The sequence below is a fragment of the Capsicum annuum genome, chromosome 11, assembly GCF_002878395.1.
Source record: "Capsicum annuum cultivar UCD-10X-F1 chromosome 11, UCD10Xv1.1, whole genome shotgun sequence".
NCBI lineage: Eukaryota > Viridiplantae > Streptophyta > Magnoliopsida > Solanales > Solanaceae > Capsicum > Capsicum annuum.
The window spans coordinates 5728387-5754492 of NC_061121.1; the positions used below are offsets into that span (position 1 = coordinate 5728387).

General features: G+C 37.1%; 1 protein-coding gene across 1 annotated transcript in view; it reads right to left on the minus strand.

Annotated features, from left to right (window-relative positions):
• LOC107847743 (importin-9) overlaps positions 1 to 18692 on the minus strand; it is a 34897-nt gene extending 16205 nt beyond the window's left edge. The window contains exons 1-9 of the mRNA XM_016692199.2: positions 18474 to 18692; positions 17172 to 17233; positions 16909 to 17001; positions 15313 to 15484; positions 15037 to 15152; positions 14811 to 14897; positions 14615 to 14731; positions 14463 to 14526; positions 14190 to 14332 (exon numbers count right to left, since the gene is read on the minus strand). Coding sequence (XP_016547685.1) covers positions 14190 to 14332; positions 14463 to 14526; positions 14615 to 14731; positions 14811 to 14897; positions 15037 to 15152; positions 15313 to 15484; positions 16909 to 17001; positions 17172 to 17233; positions 18474 to 18585 — 966 coding nt within the window. The 5' untranslated portion in view covers positions 18586 to 18692. The remainder of the gene's footprint in view (positions 1 to 14189; positions 14333 to 14462; positions 14527 to 14614; positions 14732 to 14810; positions 14898 to 15036; positions 15153 to 15312; positions 15485 to 16908; positions 17002 to 17171; positions 17234 to 18473) is intronic.
• Between the last annotated feature and the right edge of the window lie 7414 nt (positions 18693 to 26106).

The following is a 26106-nucleotide window of genomic DNA, read 5'->3' on the forward strand; positions in this document are numbered from 1 at the left end:
ATGCTAAGACTTTATGGGAATATGTCAAGCGTTTTGGGAATGAGTTAATTGAAGCCCAACCGCTACCTTGGTTTAGGTTGAGGTATCTCATGAGGCAACGATCTTACCCGAGAGCTATAGACATGAACTCATTGCCAAGTTGTACAATTTGAGGCAAGGGAGCAAAAGTGTTATGGCCTACTACGATGAGTTTCAACAATTCATGTTGAGATTTAATCATCGGGGGGAACAAGTTGATCATGACATCATTCGATTTAAGATTGGGTTGAACAAGGACATTTCCACTCACTTGACTCTTCATAAGTTTGATACCATTGATGGTGTCTTTCAAGCGGCCCTAAAAATTGAAAAAGAGCTCAAAGAGAGATCGACGTACAAGGCAAGGGGACAAACATCCTCGGGTTGGCCTAGAAACAAGGAGATGGCTCAATCCTCCTCGGGTTGGCCCAAGAACAAGGACCAACCTGCCTATGCAAATCAACCCGAGACCAAAATAGTCCCAAAATACCCTCCACGACAAGATGGAAACAAGTATCCTAATCCTAAGGGGTTCCAATGTTTCAAGTGCCAAGGTTGGGGACACAAAGCTAACGAATGTCCAAACCGACGAAATGTGATCCTTAGGGAAGAAAGGTTATATTACCTTGGAGAGGAAGTGGGTATTGAAACCGAGGAGAATGAGGCCGGGCCTCAAGATGGAGAGCACAATGAGAATGAAGTGCAAGAAGAAGATGATGGAGAAGATACTTATCCGCAAGAAGGTGAATGTCTAGTTCAAAATTTTGAGGTGAGACGAGCCATGATTAGTAAGGCAATAGATGATCCTAGCCAAAGGGAGAATCAATTCTGCACTAAGTGCCTCGTCAAAGGTGGTGTATGTACCATGGTGATTGATAGTGGGAGTTATGCAAATGTTGCTAGTGCCACTATGGTGGATTTCTTAAAACTACCTACTACTCCACATGCTAGTCCCTACAAGTTACATTGGTGGAATGAGTGTGGTGAATTGAAAGTCACAAGGCAATGTGTAATTCGGTTTAAGGTGGGAAACTACCATGATGAAGTGCTTTGTGATGTGATTCTGATGCAAGCAGGCCACTTGTTGTTAGGTAGACGTTGGCAATATGATAGGTCTACCAAACATGATGGGAGGACCAATCGGTACTCCCTTGAGATGGATGGCCAAAAATTCACACTTCACCCTCTCTTGCCAGCTCAAGTGAATGAATTGCATCAAAAAATGAGGGATTTGAAAGAAAAGGGCAAGAAAGCCGAGAAAGAAGGAGAACCCGAGAGTGGGCAAAAGGGGGAATCCGAAGGGGTCTCAAATTTAAAGGACATGGGTAGTGTGGTAATGTTGTCTAAGAGGAAAGAACTCTTCTTGGAACATAATGAGAACACACCTATGCTTCTCTTGGCTCATTGTTTTAACACTAACCCCTCTAATTCTCCTTCTAATTCTCTTGTTTTGCAGGATTATGAGGATGTCTTTCCCAAAGAGTTACCCCTACTTCGGGGTATTGAACACCAAATTGACCTTGTGCCAGGAACACAATTGCCAAACAACCCAGCTTATAGAAGTAACCCTACGAACACTAGGGAGCTTCAACATCAAGTTGAGGGACTTCTCAACAAAGGGTACATCAAAGAAAGCATGAGTCCATGTGTGGTTTCAGTGTTGCTAGTGCCAAAGAAAGATGGAACATGGCGTATGTATGTGGATTGCCGAGCCATCAACAAAATTACGGTAAAGTATCGCCATCCCATTCCTAGATTGGGTAAAATGCTTGATGAGTTAGAATGGTTTTTGTGTGTTTTCCAAGATTAATCTTAGGAGCGGCTATCACCAAATTAAATGCAATTCGGTGATGAAAGAAAAAACGCCTTCAAGACCAAATTTGGTCTTTATGAATGGATGATTATGCCATTCAGCCTAACAAATGCTCCAAGCACTTTCATGCGGTTAATGAATCATGTGATGAAACCGTTCATTGGAAAGTTTGTTGTTGTTTATTTTGATGATGTCTTGGTCTATAGCAAGTCCCTAGATGAGCATGTATAGCATTTACAAAGTGTCTTTGATGTTCTTAGAAAGGAGAAATTGTATGCTAATCTTGAAAAGTGCTCCTTTGGTGTTGATGAAGTTGTTTTCTTGGGTTTTGTTGTAAGTTCAAGAGGGGTCGAAGTGAATGAATCCAAGATAGACGCTATTAAAAATTGGCCAACTCCACAATCCATTAGTGAAGTACGAAGTTTCCATGGATTGGCTAGTTTTTATAGAAGGATTGTCAAAAGGTTTAGCAACATTGCTGCCCCCTTGACCAAGGTCATTAGAAAGGACCAACCCTTCAAGTGGGGTGATGAACAAGCTAAGGCCTTTGAAGCCTTGAAAGCTATGCTCATCTCCTGATACAAGTACGACCAAGAGGATAGACGTGTGAAAGTGTAATGAACCCGAGGCTTGGAGTATGCAAGAAAAATGCAAAAGAGGGCCTAAAACACACACCAAAACCGAACCTACACTACCCTCCATGGGCGGCATTTTGAGGCTTTTCATTAAAGGGCCTTTTGGTCATTTTCTATTCTAGTTGTAACCTAGTGTTAAGGGTCCAAGAGTATCACATGTTTTTGGGCTTTTAAGATTATACCAACCAAGATCTAACTATCTATCCTTTGTTCATTTTATTTTTGTAATCGTTTGTACTAGTTTGTTCTCGTTTCTAGGGAAGCTGTGAGTTGTTACAATATTTTTGTGTTCTTCTTCTTGTTTTGTAACTTAGTTTGGTTGTTGGTTGCCTTGGTGTGTTAAACACCTTGTAATCTTTTCATTCTTGCTCTTATTTGTTGAATTCGAGAGTGGTCATCAAAGGGGTCCTCGGTTCCTAGAACTTGTGGATTGTTTTGGTGTATGTTTTGTGCCTTTCCTTGTTATTCTTGTACCATTTGGTATCAAAGCTTAAGGCTTGGCTTTGTTTTTATAAAACCAATCTTGGGAAGATCTTACCAAAGTTAGAGACATTGTGCTGTGTTGGAACTTGGCCAAAATTTGAAGTATTGTTGTTTTGACTTGGCCAAGAGTTTTGTGACTAGATATAGTAGTCTTTTACTTGTTTAATGTGTTTCTAGTGTTGGATCCTTTCTCACCAACACTAAAAGTGTCTAGATCTAAAGTTGAGCTTATAATATTGACCATTGTTGTGGTGACTTGAAGATAGCCGTATGTTGTACCTTGTTGTTGACAATTGGTGGTGTTGTGTTGTGTTCTTGAAGGTTGTTGTGGTGTTCATCTTGTTCTTCATCTATTCTTACAACTTAAGACAACAAAAAGTGTAAGATAGATCCAAAAAGTTGTAAACTTGTTGTGAGAAGACTTGCACACATCACTTACTAGACTTGACAACCACTTTTCCTTAAATCAAGGGACCTTGTCTTGTGGGACTAGTAAAGTCAAATCTCACCTTTTTGAGTTTGAAAAGTTGAAAAAGACTACAAGACTTTTACTTTCCCTCCAAAACCAATTGTCATCCATTCCAAGTTGTGTGAAGATTGAAATTTCAAATTTGTGACTAAAGTTGTGTGGGATCAAGACCAATTGCATGCTGCCACGTCACCCTAATTGCTGTTCACCGTCAATATTAGCTCAAATTTGGATTTTCTAGTCTCGAATTGTTGATTCTTGGTTTCATTAGTTGATCCTAGAACAAATTAACAAACTAGTAAACTCCTACTAGATTGTCAATTAGTCCTTTGAATCCATTGTTCGTGTCTACGTTTCTTTTATGCTTTTGTCTTTTTTAAAATCATAGTACTTCTTGGTTCAAGTTCGGACATTACTTTCTTGAGTCTTCAAACAAAAAATCCATTCCGATCAAGGAGTAGACTCACCCCTCGACTCATCACGAACTACGAGCCGACTTGCAACACTTGTGAATCCAAGTGTGTGAGAGTGTGGTGAGGTTGTTTCGAACTAACTTGTGTTTTGCTTTGTAGGCTTGTTCTTTTCTTTTTTTTAGGTACAATTACAAGGGAACCTGCGGCTTCAACCTCTCAACCCATGGACAACAATGCCACCAATGTCATTTTGGCCTACCTTGACACTATGTCTCGAGACCTAGCTATGGCAAATAAAAGGTTGGATCGTATGGTAGGTCAAAGGGAGCAAGTGGGCTGCCCGGACACATGTCAAGAGGAATGTCGTAACTCATGCGAGCTACGAGGTAAAAATGCTATCCCCTACTCTCCTATGAACTTAGAATGTTGTGTTGTGGCTAGTAGGAACCAAGTAGGTGTAGTTGCGGCTTTGCCTAGGGTAGAGGTGCTCGAGTCTCCTTTTGTGATACTCTCGATATTGTTAGGTCGCATGAAGACCAAACTCTTGTTGTAGGTACGCAAGCACTAGTTGATCCTTTACATGACGAAATTGATTCTCCTGGTGAGAATGATTTGTGTCCATCTAGTGCTAGCACTTATAACTTGACTAAGGTTCCATTACCAAGTGACGAGAGTATTCACACACTAGTTGACCCTTGTGAAAACCAAGGTGGGTCCACGTTGGTATATGAGTTGCCAACAACTAATGAGGTTGTGGACAATGATCAATCGGGTGGAAATGACCTTGACATGCTTGACTGTTTAGGAAACCCGAATTGTGATTGTCTTGGTAAAGATGGTTTTGCTTGTGATCCCTTTGTTGCCCATGATAGTTTATGTCTATGTAGGGACCACTCTCTTGAAAGAGAAGTGTTATATGCTTAGAAATTCCATCTACTTCTTTATGTATTTCCTATGTTAAGCCTACTAGTGTTGTTGGACTTGAAACTAGTGAGTACACGCATAAGGAGACCATAGTTGGAGTTGACTCGTGTGACACCTTTCTTTATCCTCTTTGTGCTCATGATATTTTCCATAGGGATACAGAGGGTATGCCTAATTTTGAAGACGGCACCTTAGGGGAAAGTGAGAATGGCCAAGGCCTAAGTCCTTGGTTACTCCACCTATTTGATCCCGGTACCATCTTAGGGTGGGAAAGGATTACTCGTGGCCTATTTTCCTTTTGTCTTGATGCTTGCCCGAGCCACCTCCTTTATAGCATTTGTAGTAATCTTTTCATGATTCAAACAAAGGACCCGTGGCTACACTTTAAGTTTGTTCCGCCTCGACATGGCATGTTGATATGTTATTTTTTTGCTAACCCTAACCCCTCGTGTCATGAGGATGTGTGCTTGTTTGTCTTCTCTTGATTTTACAAGGTATGGATTCGAGGTTGAATCCTTTTCAAGAAGGGGAGGATGATACAAGTACGACCACGAGGATAGACGTGTGAAAGTGTAATGAACCCGAGGCATGGAGTGTGCAAGAAAAATGCAAAAGAGGGCCTAAAAGACACACCAAAACCGAACCTACACTACACTCCATGGGCAGCATTTTGAGGGTTTTCATTAAAGGGCCTTTTGGTCATTTTCTATTCTAGTTGTAACCTAGTATAAATAGAACATTGTAGGTCATTTTGTCTTAGACTTTGATGATATTTGTAAGTTGTACAACACTTTGAAAAACAAGTCCTCTCTTCTCTTTAGGAGGCAACTCGAAACTAAGGTGACACTAGTGTGGAATCACTAGTGTTGCATTCATAGCTTGAGACGTTGGTGTTTAGAGGAGGTAAAAAGTCCCTCTTGTGTCAACGTAGGAGTTAGGTTAACCGTTGTGTGTAGTGTTAAGGGTCCAAGAGTATCACATGTTTTTGGGTTCTTAAGATTATACCAACCAAGGTCTAACTATCTATCCTTTGTTCATTTTATTCTTGTAATCGTTTGTACTAGTTTGTTCTCATTTCTAGGGAAGCCGTGAGTTGTTGTTACAATATTTTTGTGCTCTTCTTGTTTTGTAACTTAGTTTGGTTGTTGGCTGCCTTAGTGTGTTAAACACCTTGTAATCTTTTCATTCTTGCTCTTATTTGTTGAATTCGAGAGTGGTCGGTCATCATAGGGGTCCTCGGTTCCTAGAACTTGTGGACTGTTCTGGTGTATGTTTTGTGCCTTTCCTTGTTATTCTTGTATCATCTCCGCACCTTTGTTGCAACTACCCAACTTTGATAAAATGTTTGAAGTTGAATGTGATGCTAGTAAGGTAGGTATAGGGGTTGTTTTGATGCAAGACCTCAAACCCATTGCCTACTTTAGTGAAAAGCTCAAGGGTGCGACTCTAAATTATTCCACTTATGATTTTCTAGAGTTATACGCCTTGATTAGAGGTTTGGGTAATTGGCAACACTACTAGTGGCCCAAAGAATTCATGATTCGAACAGACCATGAATCCTTGAAGCACCTTCGGGCCCAAGACAAGCTCAACAAACAGCATGCTAAGTGGATTGAATTCCTAGAAACCTTCCCTTATGTTATTCAATACAAAAAGGGTAAGGAAAATGTGGTTGCCGACGCATTGTCTAGGAAACACGTACTTGTTTCAACCTTGTCTTCTAAGTTGATAGGATTTGAGAGCCTAAAAACATTGTATCCCGAGGACCCTCACTTTGCTCCTATCTTTAGGAAATGTGAAGAATTGGGTCGGGAGAAGTAGGCTCACGGATGGGGATTCAAATCTTTATCACAGTTTGACGGCTACTTGTTCAAAGGAAGACGGTTATGTGTGCCTTTTAGTTCTTGGAGAGAATTGTTTGTAAGAGAAGCACACGATGGTGGTCTAATGGGGCACTTTGGGTTTGAGAAGACCTTCGAAATCTTGGAGGAACAATTCTATTGGCCTAAGATGCACAAAGTTGTTGCTAAAATTTGTGGCCAATGTATGGATTGTAGGAGTGCTAAGTCTCGACTCCTCCCTCAAGGGTTGTATAGCATGCTTCCTACTCTTTTACGTCCTTGGCTTGATATATCTATGGATCTTGTGTTAGGGCTGTCGAGGACTAGAAGAGGTAGGGATAGTATTTTTGTTGTGGTTGACCGGTTATCTAAGATGGCACATTTCATTCCATGCTCTAAAAGTGAGGATGCATCTAGTGTAGCTTTTTTGTTTGTTGAAAATATTGTCAAATTGCATGGTGTTCCGAGGACCATTGTAAGTGATAGGGACTCTTAAGTTCTTTAGTCACTTTTGGAAGTCAATATGGGGTAGGCTCATCACAAGGTTGTTATTCTCAACATTTTGCCACCCACAAACTGATGGCCAAACGGAAGTAGTGAATAGGACCTTGGGTTCTATGCTACGTTCCATGGTTAAAGGAAAAATGACTTCGTGGGAGGATCACCTACCCTTGGTTGAATTTACTTACAATCGTATTATACACTCAAGTATGGGTATGACTTCCTTTGAGTGTGTACACGGCCTAAACCCCCTTACCCCTTTGGATCTAACCCTTTTGCTAAGTGATCTTGTGATAAGCCTAGATAGAAGCAAGAGGGTCGAAGCCATGAAGAAATTGCATGAGAAAATGAGGCTACGGCTCGAGAGGAAAAATCAAGAGATTGCTAAAACAACCAACAAAAGGAGAAGAAAGCTTGTTCTTGAGCCGGGAGATTGGGTTTGGGTGCACCTTAGAAAAGACCGGTTTCCATCACAAAGGAAAAGCAAGTTGGTACCGAGGGTTGATGGTCCTTTTCAAGTGCTTGAAAGGATTAATGACAATGCATACAAAATTGACCTTCCACCGGAGTATCAAGTGAACAACACTTTCAACGTTTGTGATCTTTCTCTTATTTCCACAGTTAAGGATGAACCACCACCAAATTTTGAGATGGAAAGGATGATACGGGTACAACAAACTCAAGACCATTCACATGTAACCAAGCTCGGGAGTTACAAAAACTCCAAGCCATGTTCATGGATATGGCCGTGTGTGAGTGTGTTATAAATCCATGTAAGGGATAACATATTTTGAAGTGTGAAGAGGGACTTTGAAGTGTAATAAACTTACACTCTAAAGCCACCCTTGGACAAGGACAAGATGGTCATTTTCCACTTATTTTGTGATATACTATATATAGGACATATTAGGGTTATTTTAGCTCTTAGTTCATTATTGATGTTTATACGAGATTTGTAATATTTTGAATCTCTCTCTCTTTTCTCTTAAGAGCTACCCGAAACTACAAAGTGGAGTGACACTTTTGTTGTGTGTTGGCTAGAAACTTAGGTCTTGAGGTGCTTGAGTTCCTCTTGGTCTAAGTAAGAACTTGGTGTTGATATCTTCTAGTCTAAGGGTCCTTTTATTTGAAACACATTAGGGTTCTTAGACTTTAGGATATTGTATGTTAAGTAACTATCTTGTAATCTTGTTGATGTTCATCTTGTTCTAGTGAAGCGTGTGGGGCATTTTTGTTTCTATATTGTGTTGAATCTTGTTTCCTTGTGTTGTTGGCTGATTTTTGTATCAAGTTTGTTGCACTTGTATCATCCTCTCCATCTTGAAGGGAATGTGACCTCAAATTCAGTGGTTGTTCATCTTCAACCGTGTCAATAAGAGAGAGGTCACATATGTTGAAGGTGTTGTGCATTAATACTCCGGAGGAAGGTCAATTTTTATGCATTGTCATTGATTCTCTCAAGCACTTGAAAAGGACCATCACCCCTCGGCATCAACTTGGTTTTCCTTTGTGAAGGAAACCGGTCTTTTCTAAGGTGCACCTAAACCCAATCTCTCGACTCAAGAACAAGCCTTCTTCTCCTTTTGTTTACTCTCTTAGCAATCTCTTGGTTTTTCTTCTCAAGCCGTTGCCTCACTTTCTCATGCAATTTCTTCATGGCTTCAGCCCTCTTACTTCCATCTAGGCTAACCATAAGATCACTTGGCAAAGGAGTTAAATCCAAAGGGGTGAGGGGGTTTAGGCCGTATATACACTCAAAGGGAGTCATTCCCGTACTTGAGTGTATAACCTGATTGTATGCAAATTCCACCAAGGGTAGGTGATCCTCCCATGAAATCATTTTACCTTTAACCATGGATCGTAGCATAGAACCCAAGGTTCTATTTACTACTTTCGTTTGGCCATCGGTTTGTAGGTGGCAAGATGTTGAGAATAGCAACCTTATGCCAAGCCTACCCCACATTGACTTCCAAAAGTGAGTAAGGAACTTAGAGTCCCTATCACTCACAATGGTCCTTGGAACACAATGCAATTTGACAACATTTTCAACGAACAAAGAGGCTACACTAGATGCAGCCTCACTTTTAGAGCATGGAATGAAATGTGACATCTTAGAAAACCGGTCAACCACAACAAAAATAATATCCCTACCTATTCTACTTTTTGGCATTCTCAACACAAAATCCATAGATATATCAAGCCAAGGACGTAAAGGAGTGGGAAGTGGGGTATACAACCCTTGAGGAAGGAGCCGAGACTTAGCACTCCTACAATCCATACATTGGCCACAAATTTTAGCAACATCTTTGCGCATATTAGGCCAATAGAATTGTTCCTCCAAGATTCCGAGGGTCTTATAAACCCCAAAGTGCCCCATTAGGCCACCATCGTGTGCTTCTCTTACAAATAACTCTTTCCAAGAACTAGAAGGCACACACAATCGTCTTCCTTTAAACAAGAAACCATCAAACTTGGCATAGGGATTTGAACCCCTATCTGAAATCTATTTCTCCCTACCCAATTCTTCACATTCCCTAAAGATAGGAGCAAAGTGAGGGTCCTCGGAATACAATGATTTAAGGCTCTCAAATCCTATGAACTTGGACGACAAAGTAGACACAAGTACATGTTTTCTAGACAAGGCATCGACAACCACATTGTCCTTACCCTTTTTGTATTGAATAACATAAAGGAAAGTTTCTAGGAACTCGATCCATTTGGCATGCCATTTGTTAAGCTTGTCTTGTGCCCAAAGGTGCTTCAAGGACTCATGGTCCATTCGGATCACAAATTCCTTGGGCCACTAGTAGTGTTGCCAATTCCCCAATGCTCTAACCAAGGCACACAACTCCAAATCATACGTGGAGTAAGTTAAAGTAGTGCTTTTGAGCTTTTCACTAAAGTAAGCAATAGGCTTTAAATCTTGCATTTAAACAACCCCTATACCTACTTTACTAGCATCGCATTCAACTTCAAACATTTTATCAAAATTGGGCAATTGTAACAAAGCTGCGAAGATGAGCATAGCTTTCAAGGCTTCAAAAGCCTTATCTTGTTCTTCACCCCACTTAAAGGGTTGGTCTTTCCAAATGACCTCGGTTAAGGGGGCGGCTATATTACTAAATCCTTTGACAAACCTTCTATAAAAACTAGTCAAGCCGTGGAAGCTTCTTACTTCACCAACGGTTTGTGGGATTGGCCAATTTTTGATAGTGTCTATCTTGGATTCATCCACTTTGACCCCTCTTGAACTAACAACAAAACCCAAGAAAACAACTTCAGTAACACCAAAGGAACACTTTTTAAGATTGGCATACAATTTCTCCTTTCTAAGCACATCAAAGACACTTTGTCATAAGCCGATTCCCAAGCAAGGTATGCCTCGAGGTCACTTTCACCCTTAAAGATCGATAGGCTTAATTTGATGGTATTGATGCCTACATCCCTATCTTGGTGACGGTTCACTCTTTCCCATACCCTCGGTATCTTCTTGGATCCACATGACCCCCTCTCATATCCTCCTCCCTCTTATAAGCATCATCAAAGGCTCCACACCCTTCATACTCCTCTCTACCATATTCCTCAAAGTGGATGGGACGATTTTGGTTAAGTGGAACTTGATTTGGAGGAATTGGATTTTGTGGAGGTGGTGGGTCTTTAGGTTAGTGGAGCTTGGAATAGAGGGTTCGAATTTAGAGGAGGTAGTTGATAACCAAGTCCTTCTTGGGGAACTTGAGGAGATTGGGAATGGAATGGTCTATTAGGATCTCGGTTTGGAGGGAAAGGGGTAGTTTGGCTTGCGGCATTTAGTGGAGCTTGTGGAGGATTTAACATTTGATGCAAGATTTCGGGAGTAATAGTGGCGGAGGAATTTCTATCATGTTCACTTGAAGAAATATGTTGAGGCGTAGAAGGGCGAGAGTTCCTTTGACACTCCATTTGTTCTAACCTCCCACTAATTGTTGACACATCCCCCTTTATTGTTGTCAAATCTCCTTTCACGGTTCCAACTTCCGTACTCAATCTTGCAAGTGTTCGGGTGATAGCCTCAAGAGAGACTCTCATAATCTCAGGAGAATTGTTATCCATGGTTTGAGACGTGGTTCCTTCCATTGTTAAGGTACCCGAATTGAACACCTACAAAATCAACAAACAAGTTAGTTTTAAAAGAGCCTCACCACACTCACACTCTTTGGATCACTTCACAATTAGTTCCACAAGTGTTAGTAACCTGTGAGTACCAAGGGATGAGTATGCTGGTGTCCGGAGTAGATTCTTGTTTGAAGACTCAAAGAAATCTCAGCGGACTAGAACCAAAGAAAGTACAACGAATTCAAAAGATAAAAGCACTCAAGAGAACGTAGACACGAACAATGGATTCAAGGACTAATTGACAACCTAGTAGGAGTTTACTAGCTTGTTAATTAGTTCTAGGATCAATTAATGAAACCAAGGATCAACAATTAGAAACTAAAAATCCAAGTTTGAGCTTAAAATTAATGGTGAACAGTAACAATAGTGACGTGGCAGCATGCAATTGGCCACGGTCCCACATAAATCTTAGTCATCAACTTGAAGTTTTTTTGTCATTACACAATTTGGAATGGAAGAAATTGGTCTTGGAGGGAAAGTACAAGTCTTAGAACCTTTTTCAAATTCAACCTCAAAAGGTGAGACTTGACTTGTACTACTTCCTCAAAACAAGGTCCTTGATATATAGAAAAGTGGTTGCCAAATCTATGAAGCGATGTGTTCAAGTCCCTTCATCAACAAGCTTTACAACTTTAGCTTTCACTCTTTTAGATCTATTATGCACTCTTTTTTTTTTTTGGTCAAAATATGAGAATAGATGAAGAACAACAAGAACACAACAACAACGTTCAAGAACAACAACAACAACGTTCAAGAACAACAACAACAACACCACCAACGGCCACTCCAACCTTCAACAACAAGTCACAACACACGGCCAACTTCAAGTCCACAACAACAATGTCAATATTATACGCTCAACTTTAGATCTAGACACTTTTAGTGTTAGTGAGAAAGAAACCAACACTAGAAACACTCTAGACAAGTAAAGACTACTAGATCTAGTCACAAACTCTTGGCCAAGTCAACACAACAAGACAACAAGTTTCGGCCAAGGTTCAACAACAACATAATGTTACTACTTTGGTAAGATCTTCCCAAGATTGACTTTGTTAGAACAAAATCAAGCCTTGAGCTCTGATACCAAATGACACAAGATTAAGCATACAACAAGAACAACAAAAGAACAACAACAATAGCGAATCAAAGGCCCCACTCGGCTTCATTATATCAAGAGGCAAAAACAACAAGATTACAAGATTCAAAGGATAGTTAACTTGGCATACAATATCCTAGAATCTAAGAACCCTAACACATGTTAAATGAAAGGACCCTAAGACTAAAAGATATACACACCAAGTTCTTACTTAGATCAAGAGGAACCCAATGACCTCAAGACCCTAAGTTTCTAGCCAAGGAACAACACAAGTGTTACTACACTTTGTTGTTCAAGGTTCGGATTCCACTCTCAAGAATAAGAAAGAGATAACAACAACAACAAACCCAGTGTATTCCCACCTAGTGGGGTCTGGGGGGGTAAGATGTACGCAGTCCATACCTCTACCTCTAAAGAAGTAGAAAGGCTGTTTTCGATAGACCCCCGGCTCAAGGCACGAGATACCACACAAACACATAGTAAAGCACAGAAGCATATTACATAACATAAATACGGCACCCATAAGTAATATAAAACAGAGGAAAGCAAAGGAAAGCACACAGATTCGTAATAAAACATGGAACACGGAATCATAACAGGAATAAAACCCCCACCAAGTAATTCCCTACACTAGCGACCCAAACTGGCCCTAGTCCTCTGCCCTAATTCGCGTCCTCCAGACCTTCCTATCTAGGGTCATGTCCTCGGTGAGCTGTAACTGCTCCATGTCCCGCCTAATCACCTCACCCCAGTACTTCTTCAGCCTACCCCTACCCCGCCTAAAACCATCCAACGCCAGCCTCTCACACCTACGGACCGGGGCATCCATGCCCCTCCTCTTCACGTGTCCGAACCATCTCAATCGGGCTTCCCGCATCTTGCACTCCACTGAAGTCACACCAACCTTCTCCCGGATAGTCTCATTCCGAACTCTATCCCCTCTAGTCAGCCCACACATCCAGCGCAACATCCGCATTTCTGCCACCTTCATTTTTTGGATGTGGGAGTTCTTAACTGGCCAACACTCCGCTCCATACAACAAGGCCGGACGGACTACCACCCTGTAGAATTTGCCTTTAAGCTTGGACGGCACCTTCTTATCACACAGCACCCCCGACGCGAGCTTCCACTTCATCCATCCCGCCGCAATACGGTGCGAGACATCCTTGTCAATCTCACCGTTACTCTGGATCTAGTCACAAACTCTTGGCCAAGTCAACACAACAAGACAACAAGTTTCGGCCAAGGTTCCAATATTACAAGGCATGTATTGTGAAATATCAATTATGAACTAACTATGGAAATGACCCTAATATTATTTATATATAGTACATCACAAAATGAAAGGAAAATGACCACTCTATCCTTGGTCCTAGGGGCGGCTTTGGAATGTAAGTTTATTACACTTCAAAGTCCCTCTTCACACTTCAAAACATGTAATGCCTTAGATGGATTAATTACACACTCACACACGACCATATTCATGAACATGGCTTGGAATTTTTGTAACTCCCGAGCTTGGCTACGTGTGAATGGTCTTGAGCTTGTTGCACTTGTATCACACATTAAACATGAGAAACACAAAATTTTCAGATCTAATAATTTTAAGATTAAATACAATTCTGCTTTCATATGAAAGAGGAGAAAGAAGTTCCAGGTTTCCATAGTCAAAAGAATATAACATTCACAATTTCAAATGTTGCAACAGATATAGGTAGGGCCTGAAATCTAGTAAGTCTGAACAGCTGAAACTTCTGTTTTTACTGAAGGAAGAAATCTTCTTAAAAAATAAACAAGCTTTGACTAGGGATTATTAGATTACAACAGAACTCAGACTCTTTTACCTGGATGATGAATGATTCAAGACTTTGCTCTGCACCATCAGAATCATATCTCCCATCATAAGGATCTTCTATTCCTTCGATTGATGATCGTGTATATACTCCTAGAGATGATACAAATGTCTGCCACAATGGCCCCATAAAAACTGAAATGAAGTAGGCAAAACAAAATAGCCATAGATGTCAGAATATTGTACCATCTATGCATGGCCATGTCACTTTAACATATAACATTAAAGAGTGACCTAGTCCTGGAGAATAGATGACGATACTGACCACTAAATTGACTTTCCATAAGGCTCGGGAAGTTTTGGAGGAACTGATTCAAGCACTTTATAACCTAAACGTATCAAGGAAAAGTTATAATCTATGACAAAAAAGTTAAGATACAGCATCACACAATTTTGACAAAAACAAAGAAAATCAACCTCCATCCGGATGCCCCAATCATCAGGGTCTTCTGATTGCACTGGATGTTCTAGAATAGAAGAGAATTGGTTGATCCAAGATTGAAGCATAGGTGACATCATTGCACTTGTCTCCATCTTAACACAAAGAATAAGTAATGATGATAGAACTACACAATGTTGCAAACTTCAAGTATTTCTTACAGAATGAAAATACCTTATACACACCGCTCATAGCCCCTAGCATTGAGGTACAAGCATAAACAATTGAAAGAGCCTTCATGCGCAAAGGTTTCTCATAAATCTGCAGAAAAAGAGAGCAGTACTTTCTGGGTGACACAAAAAGCAAAAGAATTAAAAGAAATTACCAACCACTACCATTTGCAGACATTTAAGATATGTACTACCGCAAATCAAAAAAAGGCACAGTAAACTAAATTAACCTGAGGTGATGAAACAATTGTGTGCAAGCATGGAAATAAAACAGGTACAAGTTTTGGAACCATATTATCGTCCAAATCCGCCGATACAAGAGCAAAACACCTCAAAGCTCCATGAACTGCAGAATTTTAGCATCAGACTTCTAAATTCTCAGTTTTAAGAAGTCAAAAAAATAAGGATCCCAACCAGGCAACCACTAAGTTGCATGCAATTCAAATGACCAAAACAAGTTTATTCCAATCTATTAACTTCGTGATAAGGTGAAGCAAATGACTCACCAGCATTCATGTTTGTTTGGTCAGAGATACACTTCACTAGCGATGGTAAAAGATCAGGCCACTCTTCTGGCCAATCGTAATGGGCAATAGATGCCACAGCCATACCAATGGCTGTGCAGATCTTTCTATGAGGATCATCAAGCAACGGCAACAGCAGGCCACGTATAGCTACCTGATAAAACACACAGAATCACATCAGAAACAGTATAGAGAAAGTGAAACAACAGAGCTTCCCTAAACACCTGAGATGTAATCCCAAAGATACAATAGGATCTAGCTTCTGATAAAGTAGGTGTTGCATGAAGGAAGCTTGATTTCCTGCAGTCCAGATCATCACCAAATCAATATGGTCGAAAAAACTTAGGTTCACGCAGGAACCCTTTTTCTTGCTCAATTTGCTAGAGTTTTCTTCCTTTCTGAATCTAAGCTATGAACAAGATGAGAATGTCTAAATATCTTACTGTTATATCTTATATCTATCTAGAGTCTGATCTTTTCAAAAGCCAACTGTAAGTTGTTATTACACTGATCACCATAATTCCTCTAGTTATACAAAAGACTAACAAAATCTTTATCTTTCTACTAAAAATAGCAGTTACAAAAGTCAAGTTTCTCAAAGGTTAAAACCGCATTGAGCACATATATACGTCTTCTAGAAGGAATTAAAAGCAAATTTATGTAGGTCAATCCACCTAAAGGATTCCTAAGAAACCTATGGTCCCTCTCAATTATTGTTCCTTACAAGAATCAGAAGGGCGTGCAGTCAGTGCAAAAAATTTTATGGCCTCCCAACTACTATTCCTTCCAGCATTACAGCGGGGTGCAATCAGTACAAAAAATAACGGAAAAGGCTGTCTTACTGCTCTAAGCCTCGAACTGCCTATACAAAGATTAGCTAAAATTTATTTAACACACGATATAATTGTGACGGGGAAGTCATTGATATCCAAACCACAAAAATTCTAAGGAGGTCTCCACCTGCAAATGATTGATGCCTTTGACTGTTAAAATAACAGCATCTTCATGAAGAAAGTTTGTGCTAACTCTAAGCAAAGGTTAAAGCATATATCATGATAATCTAGTAAGCTACATGATAACAAACTAATCAGTTATTCTAGTATGAATATTAACAGCACAAATTGACCAATAAATTAGACCTTTAAAGAGGAAAAAGTTAATAACACCAACAGTAAGTTAAACCCACATATTAAAGGACTGCAAAATGTCCTAAGTAGGCGTTTGCCCATGGGAATTTTTACAGTTTTTTTTTCCAGAAAATTATTTCACTATAGTGAAAAAAAATAAAAATAGTAGTGTTTGGCCATAAGAATTATTTCACTTTAGTGAAAATTATTTTTGGAAAAGTGAAAACAAGTAAAACTTGTTTTCGCTTTTTTCACTCCTATTTCTCTTTCAAAATTTCAAAAACAATCCAATTTATATTCATGGCCAAACACAACACCAACTCCAACTCCAACTCCGGAAATTATTATTTTCATGGCCAAACAGTATTAGCATTTCAAAGAATCAATAAGACAATGGTGAAAAATTAGGAGATGAAACAGATCCAAGGGTAAGGGAAACAGGATTAACAACCTTTTCATCAATTGAAACAACAGGATGCTCAAAACCCTCTTCATCCTCCTGCCAGTGCTTCTTTATAAATTGCTTTAGAATAACAGCAGCTAGGTAAAAAGCAAGTTAAGCTTACAAGGCCAGAAGGAAGAAAACAAGACAATCGACAAAAAATGATGAACAAAAGCCCATTAATTGTGGATTAGCACATTGGTACAACTTGAAAGGAAAGAAGCTAATATATAAAGGTGTTTTTTTTTGTGTGTATATGTATAACAGGATATCTGACGCAATCCCAGCGGTAGCTCTCTCTTTGCCGCAATTCTACACAATGAGCTTCCAAAACCTTCAGGAGAAGAAAACATTATCAAAGATTAAAGTTTATCCTATCTATAGAATTTCTTCAAAAAACATGAATAAATTCATGAAGAATCCTGGAATATATAAACCCAACCATGTTTATAGATCAGCAGAATTCACACACATAGCAGAAAGCTTAATCCTAAACTTGAAACTTGTGTCAGTAGTCAAGACTTCATGGATTGCTTTACATGTTTATATATCATCAATACTTCGTGCTTTGATGATTTCTCTTTTTCATTTTTCCTCATTTGAAGATGTGGAGTATGCTATTAAGAAAGTTAAAAACAATCATTCATGCAGTACAGAGAAAAACAGTGAAATTGAAACTCACAAAACTACTCTAAGATTCGAACTTTACATAAATTATAAACCTTTAAGCATCTTCCAAACAACTCAAACATAAAAATTAACTCCCATCCCCACCCAATTACTGACACACCAATGCCAGCTAATTTATGATCATTCTATTAATATCAGCTATAGTAAAATTGAAACTCATTAAACTACTCCAAGATCCAAACTTTACATAAATTAGAAACCTTTAAGCATCTACCAAGCAACTCAAACACAAATTTCAACCCCCAGCCCCAATTACGGACACATCAACGCCAGCTAATTCAGTTAAATATGATGTACATTATAATTGAAACTCACTAAACTACTCCAAGATTCAAACTTAACATAAATAAGACACCTTTAAGCATCCACCCCCAACTCAAACACAATCACTAACCCCCACCCCACCCAACACATCAATATCAGTTAATTACAATCATTCTATTAATATCAGCTACAGTAAAATTACCACCACCACCACCACATACACACACAAAAAAAAAAAAAACAAGACACAATGTTTTAGCATGGATGCAAACTCACTAAACTACTCCAAGATTCAAACTTCACCTAAATTATAAGCCTTTCAGCATCTTCCAAGCAACTCAAACACAAAAATTAACCCCCCCTACACCATCCAACACATCAATATCAGTTAATTACGATCATTCTATAAGCTACAGTAAAATTAACCCCCCACCCCCACAAACTCACTAAACTACTCCAAGATTCAAACTTTACCTAAATTATAAGGCTTTAAGCATCTCCCCAGTAACTCAAACACAAAAATTAACCCCACCCCAACACCCAATTTTTCTAATTTTTGATAATTTAGTCGACAGGAGGTACAGTAAAACTGAAGGGGAATAAAAAAGCAGATTAATTACCAGGTCGAAGAAAAGCTTGATGAAGAGAAGTTTCAGCAAAAGAACGAACTTGCTGATTTGGGTCTAGTGTTGCATTCAAACACTTTACTAGCCATTCTTTATCTTCATCCATTTTGAAGAAAAATGGGTTTCACACAGTTAGTGTGTTGTGTGGGTTTCACACAGTTAGTGTGTTGTGTGTGTTTTGGGAATGAAAATGGGAGGGAATTTAGGTTTTTTGTAATGTGCATTTTATAGGTCATCTTAGGGTTTTGCCCGGTTCGATAATTATTGGTGGGGTCTTCATTTTCTTGATGGACCGGGTTCACCGGTTCAAGTGGCTTTTCACTTCTGATTCCACAAAAATACACGGGCAAACAACATAAATTGTAATATATCTTTCTTTAATTTAGATTCATAAAATTGTAAAATACTGTAAAATCTGTATCAAACACAATCTCTGTAAATAGTGTAACCAAAAACATGTAACGAAAACATAAACATATCTTTACATGCTTTAGCATTTCGTTAGAATGTTAATGCAAATAGAAGTAATTAATCATTGAAGAAACTTAATGCATGTTTATCTAAACACTACTAACATCATCAAAACATCAACAATGTTTATATCATCAACAACGTTTTTAATAGCCAACTAGTCAACAAATAAACAACTACTGAATACTCAAAACACGGTCTGTATCTTTTGGTGTGAACTTGATCCTTGGCCTTGGTGGATAGTCATTCTCACTAAAGTATCCATTCTCCGCTTTTCAGATTCGTACTTGCCCAAAAGACTAGCATATCTCAGACGATGTTATTGAGCATTAATTTTTGAAGATGGAATGTCTAATCCCTCGCTCAGATACTCGGCATATAATACACTTTGAAAAAGTAATCTGCAGTAGTGTATCTCTTGATTGAAAAATTCTTGTTCTTGTACTTCTTCCTCAAGTAGTACATGATGACATCTAGATGCTGTCCAAATTACAATCAAATGTAAAATATCATACATCAGTGAATTGTGATGATTAAAACTGAAAGAGATACAAATTAAATGCTTTATGTATCTATTGTGATTAATGCAAGTGATAGAAAATTGCTTCAGATAATGAACAAGATACATATTAATATAGATAAATACATGTTTTGTTATTATGTATCTAATACAAAACAAATTCAGGGTGCACTAAATCATGTACAACCATTCTGCTCCAAGACTAAACTAGCACTGATCAACATTAATAACAATTATCTTACAAGCTGAATCACTCCATAATTCTTCAAGGAAAAAGTTGCACATATCCCTTTACAAGCCATAAATTATTGAACCTCTATCTCCTTCAACACCTACTAACAACATCATGGTGCTAGTTTATGATTTATAGGTGATTGGTTGAAGGATATAGAGCTCTAGTAATTTATAGTTTTACTAAAATAAAGAAGTCACATCTTAAGGTGACCTTCTCGGACACTATAGCGTCATCGCTCAATTTTCAATTTGATTACTTAAGAGCAACCTGAATTTTTTTTGGAGGTTTTGCAATCTTTGAGCCTAAGCATGAGTTCTTTTAAAAATATTTATCTTCTCTTTAGTATAGCTTAACACGATCTCATCACTTCCTGTGATTTTGAAATTTGATTATTATAAAATAACATGATCTAAAATAATCAAATTTCAAAATAACAAAGTGATGAGTGATGACACATCAAGCTATCCACAAAGTCGCAAAAAAAATCAGGCTGCTCTAAAACTACAGTATCACGTCAAGCTACACATGAAGACAATACATCTAAAAAGCTCAGGTTGCTCTAAAAAAGCAAATTTCATAATCAATGGGACTACATTATCACGTCAAGCTCCAATGGCACAACAGTATTCCAAACGATCACGTCAAGATATAAACAAAGACAAGACATACTTTAGGAAAACCTCAGGCTTATCTAAAACAACACATTCATAATCAATGAGACTACAGTGGAGTCAAGCTCCAATGACACCACAATATTTCAAACGATCACATTAAGCTATACACAAACACAATACATGCTTACAAAAACCTCAGGCTGCTCTAAATTAACCAAATTTCAAAATAACGTAGAGAAATATAAATCAACCTAATCTATCCAAGAAATAATACAAGTAACCGAAAAAAATAAACTCAGACCACTCTACAGTATACTAGCAAATCATGTAAAACAAAAAAAATATAAATGATAAAATTAATTGAGATGCAACAAATCTACATTAAGATATTACAATATATATAAGAGCTCTAAGAACATCATACATTAGATACAAGATAACACAAATGTATCTTTAAGCTTAAAAAATATGTATCTTAGAAAAAAAACATTTATCTTGTGTAATACGACTTTCAATAACATTTAAACAACACTACATACATTTCAAAGCATTAGCAGTAAGTCATAGATATAAATTAACACAACATGTATCTCAGAAAGAAAAACATATATCTTAGAAGAAAAAACATGTATCTCTTTTCATAAGACTTTCATAAAAATTTAAACAACACTAGATACAAATCAAAGTATTAACAATAACTCACAGATACAAGTCAACATAACATGTACCTATGTACTTATGAACTTGTATCTTTTGTTATATTAAATTCAATAAAACATCAAAAACACAAGATATATATAAATTGACAAAAAAAAAAAACTTATAAGCAATAAATTTCTAAACGTATCATACAAGTCAAAATATGTATCTCGGCCTAATATTCAACAGATCTAACTATGCAATTACCTTGGGAAGCTCATATCTGAAATTTGCTTCGACAATTCTTCTTCTCTTGGCGGGAGCTTTACTTGCTGGACTATTGGATCCCCTTTTCTTAGAACCACTTTTTTTTGTCCTTCTTATCATGCTTTTGCCGCAATTTCTTCATAGTTTGGGGATTGTTTTTGTGCTTTGATCTATTTTCATCAAAACCCATAAATTCGTAATCAAAACTTTCGGGAATGAGGTTTACAACTTCTTGAGATTCTTTGATACTTTCTAATTAAGAAAACCCAACACTAAAAGAAGGTGCCAAATCTTTATTCATAATGGTAATTCAAACAATGAAGCCTAAAAAATGAACAATCGAATAATTGCTCAACCAAAACACTAAAATTTCACTTTGAAAAGGAATGGGCAAATTTTTTTTTTTTGAAAAAAAAAGAAAGTAAAAAAGGATTAGAACAAATAGAACCTGATTTTAGGAAGGAAAATTATCTTACTTCAAAGTTTTAAATTAGATGGAGAAAATTGATAGAAATCGCACCAAAAATTGCAAGTTTTGAATTAGATGGAGAAAATTGATAGAAACCGCACCAGAAATTGCGGCATACAGAGAGGAGAAGAAGTGAGTTATTTTTGGTAAAGGATTGACTCTTAATCGTAGGTTTTAACTTGTATCTCAACTTTACCAAAAAGTATGAAATGTTGGGATTTAAGTAATTTTTTAGAAGTGGAGGGATTTTAAGAAGTTTAGAAACTTACGTTGTTTAGTTAGGTAATTTTTCCTATTTTCAAAATACTATAAGAACTGATATTGTAGGTTAATTTTTTTATTACAAAGAGATAGAAATTGGTATTACTGTTAATTTTACTTTTTCTGAGGTTATACATATTTCAAATTAAGCAAAATTCGGTCACCAATTCTCTAGCTATACAATATACAAGGTACAACAGGAGACATTAATGAAATCTACTACAAAGAAGATGTACCAGAATGTTCTAAAGGACCATTAAGATTCAAGTATGCAAATTTTATAATATTTGCCTTTTATTAAAATAGTTTGGTAATTTTGGTCTAATTATGTTTTTTATTATTTTTTAGGCTAATTGCTTGATTTTCATTAATAGAAGTATATTGTTTCACTTAAATAAATATGTCATGTTTTTATTTGGGACTTGTAGAAATGTTGCCATGTTGGAAGTTTACAATGGAAGAATATTATAAGAGAGTTATCAGTAAGTATATATCAACTCTCTTATATTTCTCCCTAAGTTACTTGGGGGTTTGGGCCACAGGTGACAAAAGGGTTTTAAAATGAGGTGTACGTGACACAAGTTTTAATTATTAGTTGGAGGTGACAATTACTTTATTATGTATTAAAAAAGTTGAGAAAGTTTTATAATAACCCACAAATTTTTAAATTTACACTTTGATCCCAATGTATACCTAAAATAATGGGAAACGGAGGGAAAAAAAGACGTCTTTCTCTCTCTTCTCATCCATTGTTGTTTTCTCTCTCTTAGCAATTTTTATTGTTAATTGTTTCTGTTTCTGCTGTTTTATTTATCATCTTCTGCTTCATCTTCTTTTTGTCGACCATTTGTTGTTGTTGTTGTTGGTACAGCGCTACTGCTGTGATCTGACTAATTTCTTAGGTCAAATTTTGTTTACTACATCACTTTCCACTTTGGCATTACTTCATAGGTTACTTTGGTAAGTAAAATTATGATTTTTATTTGTATTTGTCATCTGGGTACACTTCTGTTTTTCCAATAATGGATAGAACCTCGATTATGAATCCAGCACAAGTGCCCACAATTTAAACAGATCAATCATCAGCTGCATCAGATGAGTAATTTGTTGTATCAAACTATTTATCTATTGCATCATCGTATTGTCTGTTGCATCAGATGTATTATCTATTATATCAGGATGTTTATCTATTACGCTAGACTAATTATCTGTTGCATCAGAATGTTTATCTGTTGCACCAGACTAATTATCTGTTGCAACGAATGATTAATCTATTTGAAACAACACAAATCAACCCCTGCCACAAACCCAACAGATAAATCTTGCTATTGCTACTGGATTCTAAATTATTCCTTTTTACGCCGAATCATCGAAATATTTGTTGAGAAGATAATAGACAGAATGAAAATTAAATATGGATTAAAACGTCAAAGATCAAACATAATTTATTTATTAAACAAATAAAAATACATATAATAAACTAAAAGAAAAATAATAGTCTAATTATTATTATTATTATCAGCATCATCATTGCCAGCCGGCCAATTTTCAATCGGAAGTAGCAACAAGGCCCTCCTCAGCCTGCGTATCTCGCGGAGCATTCTTGATCTAACTCCTCCCAATTCCCATTGCAGATCACGAACTTGATTCTGAAGTTCATTCACGGCGTCTTGCAGAAAAGCAACGTCGCACACTGGGTCAGCCATAATCTTATCTTCTAGAGTGTAATATGAAAGACGAGATGCAATAAATAAATAGAGTGTGTATTTGAATGAATGATTGAGTAAGGACAGACCTATTTATAGAGGATTGAATTTGAATGAGAGGCAAAAAGGTGCGACTATTCACCTCCACACATTAATTAAATTAAGAAAATAAATATTGTGCTATAAGTCATGACTTTTCAGATTATTATTATTAATTAGTTTTTCGAAGAACCGTTTTTATTGAGTTATGGCAACAGATTCTATATCTGTTGCATCAGATAACATATCTGTGACATTATCCGTTGCAACAAATATAAAATATGTTGCATCAGATAACATATCTATTGCAACATATAATCTAACTGTTGACCTCCATTTATTAATTACATTTTTTATTAATGTGAAAAGTAATGAATTAATTAAATTAAGAAATATTGTGATAAGTCATGACTTTTCAGATTATTATTATTAATTAGTTCTTTCCAAGAACTGCTTTTATTGAGTTGTGACTCGATATAGGTTGCATCAGATAAATCATCTGTGACAACAAATATATCATCTGTTGCAACCATAGTGAACCTGTTGCATCAGATAATTTAATTGTTGCAACATATAATCTACTCTTTTTTTAAAAAAAATAACTATATCATCATATCATTAATACAAATTTGCTTACTTTTTTATTTTATAAATAAAAAAAATTACCTTTTCAAATTTCTTAATAAAATAATAATCATTTTATTATACAATAAATAATTTTAAAAACAAAAGTGGTGAAAAGTCACGATCAGTTATTAAAATTGTGGTTATAAATTGTGTTTATTATTTATTTCTTATTATTTATTTACGAAACATTTTTCATATTGAATAATCGGAACTCCGAGTCATGTCTTTCTTTTCACCCTCTCAATAACAACAATAGCCCTTTTTATTAATAACCGTCAGGTGCAACATATGATCGATCTGTCGTAGCAGATTAACCTTTAACTGTTGACACAAATTGCTGCTCAATCCCTACCACCAACCGTCAACATGTTGAGAACAACGAATAAACATATGATTATTTTTAAATACTAAATAAGAATTAAAAATTCAAAGTCGACAACAAAATGAAATGAATGTTCATAGATTTTTGAATCCCTTGGGTAGATTTGATATACAAAAGGAGGAAAATAATCGCTAAAATAAAAAAACATTACCTAATTATTATTACTACTATTATTATTATTGTCAATCAGACATCTTTCATTCATCCGGCAGCCTTGCTCCGAAGTCAGCCAAATATCTCTCTGGAGTTTATCAATCAAACTACCTTTGAATTTCACGCAAGGACTCGATATGAATATTCTTGTACGAATCTGGATCATCCATATTTGTAAGGAGGGACCTATTTATAAATTATTGTATCTCGAAAAGAAAAGAAAATTGTTTTAAAATAAATCTAACAGATGGGTAATCTGTTACAAAATATATTCTTTCTGTTAGATAACTTACAAACAACATACTGACAATCTTTTTGCAACAGATGTATATATCTTTTTAATTTCTGCAACAGGTCGATCACTGTCGTACAAATGTCTCCAATTGATTGACAATATAAACAGATGTGTCATCTGTTGCAACAAGCTAGTCATCTGTTTATTCAATTTAAGCCATAGATGGGCTAGGAAGAATAAGGTGCGTGCAGATGGATCCACTATCATATGTGTGGGAGTTAAGTATGTGTTACTGATAAGGTTACCGGAACAACACACACAAAGTACAATATTTTTGTGAATGCAATTTTTAACCGATTAGGCATTGATCATTCAAATAAGATCCTGCATTGTACCATTAAGTTTGATGGGTTCGAAATTGATAAGGCTGAGGACCTCATGAAGATGGTGCAGATACCCTATTACGAATTACTGACGGTTGGTGCTCGTGTTTATGCGTGTTAAGTTTTGAGAACGGATCAATATTTGTCGTCACTGCAGAGAAACAATAGCGATTGGACTTAACTTTAAGTGTGCATTGGACCCTTAGAGGGCCCTCGAAGCCTTGCACTACATCAAACAAGAATGGAAAACCAATATAGTTATTACCCTGGCCAAAATTTATATGGTTGGGTTGCTCGCTCGGGTTGATGATTATATACCAGAAGGTGCGGTAGGAGAATGCTTTTGAGGGAAAATGGGTTGTTGATGGAAGACTATATCATCTGAGAGCTAATTGAAAAAGAGACACAGGGTAGAAAGTAACTTCTAACAAATCTGGCCGATGGAATTATCTTAACAGATGTGAAATCTGAATCAAGTGCAAATATGAAAGTGTATCCGGTAATGTAATTTCGTCTGTTGTGTGTCTGAAAGAAAAACAATACAGATGGACACTTTGCTAGGGAGCTGCATGGTCGGGATTATCACCTAGGTAGAAAATAGGAGAAGACCAACAAAGCAGCCTCAC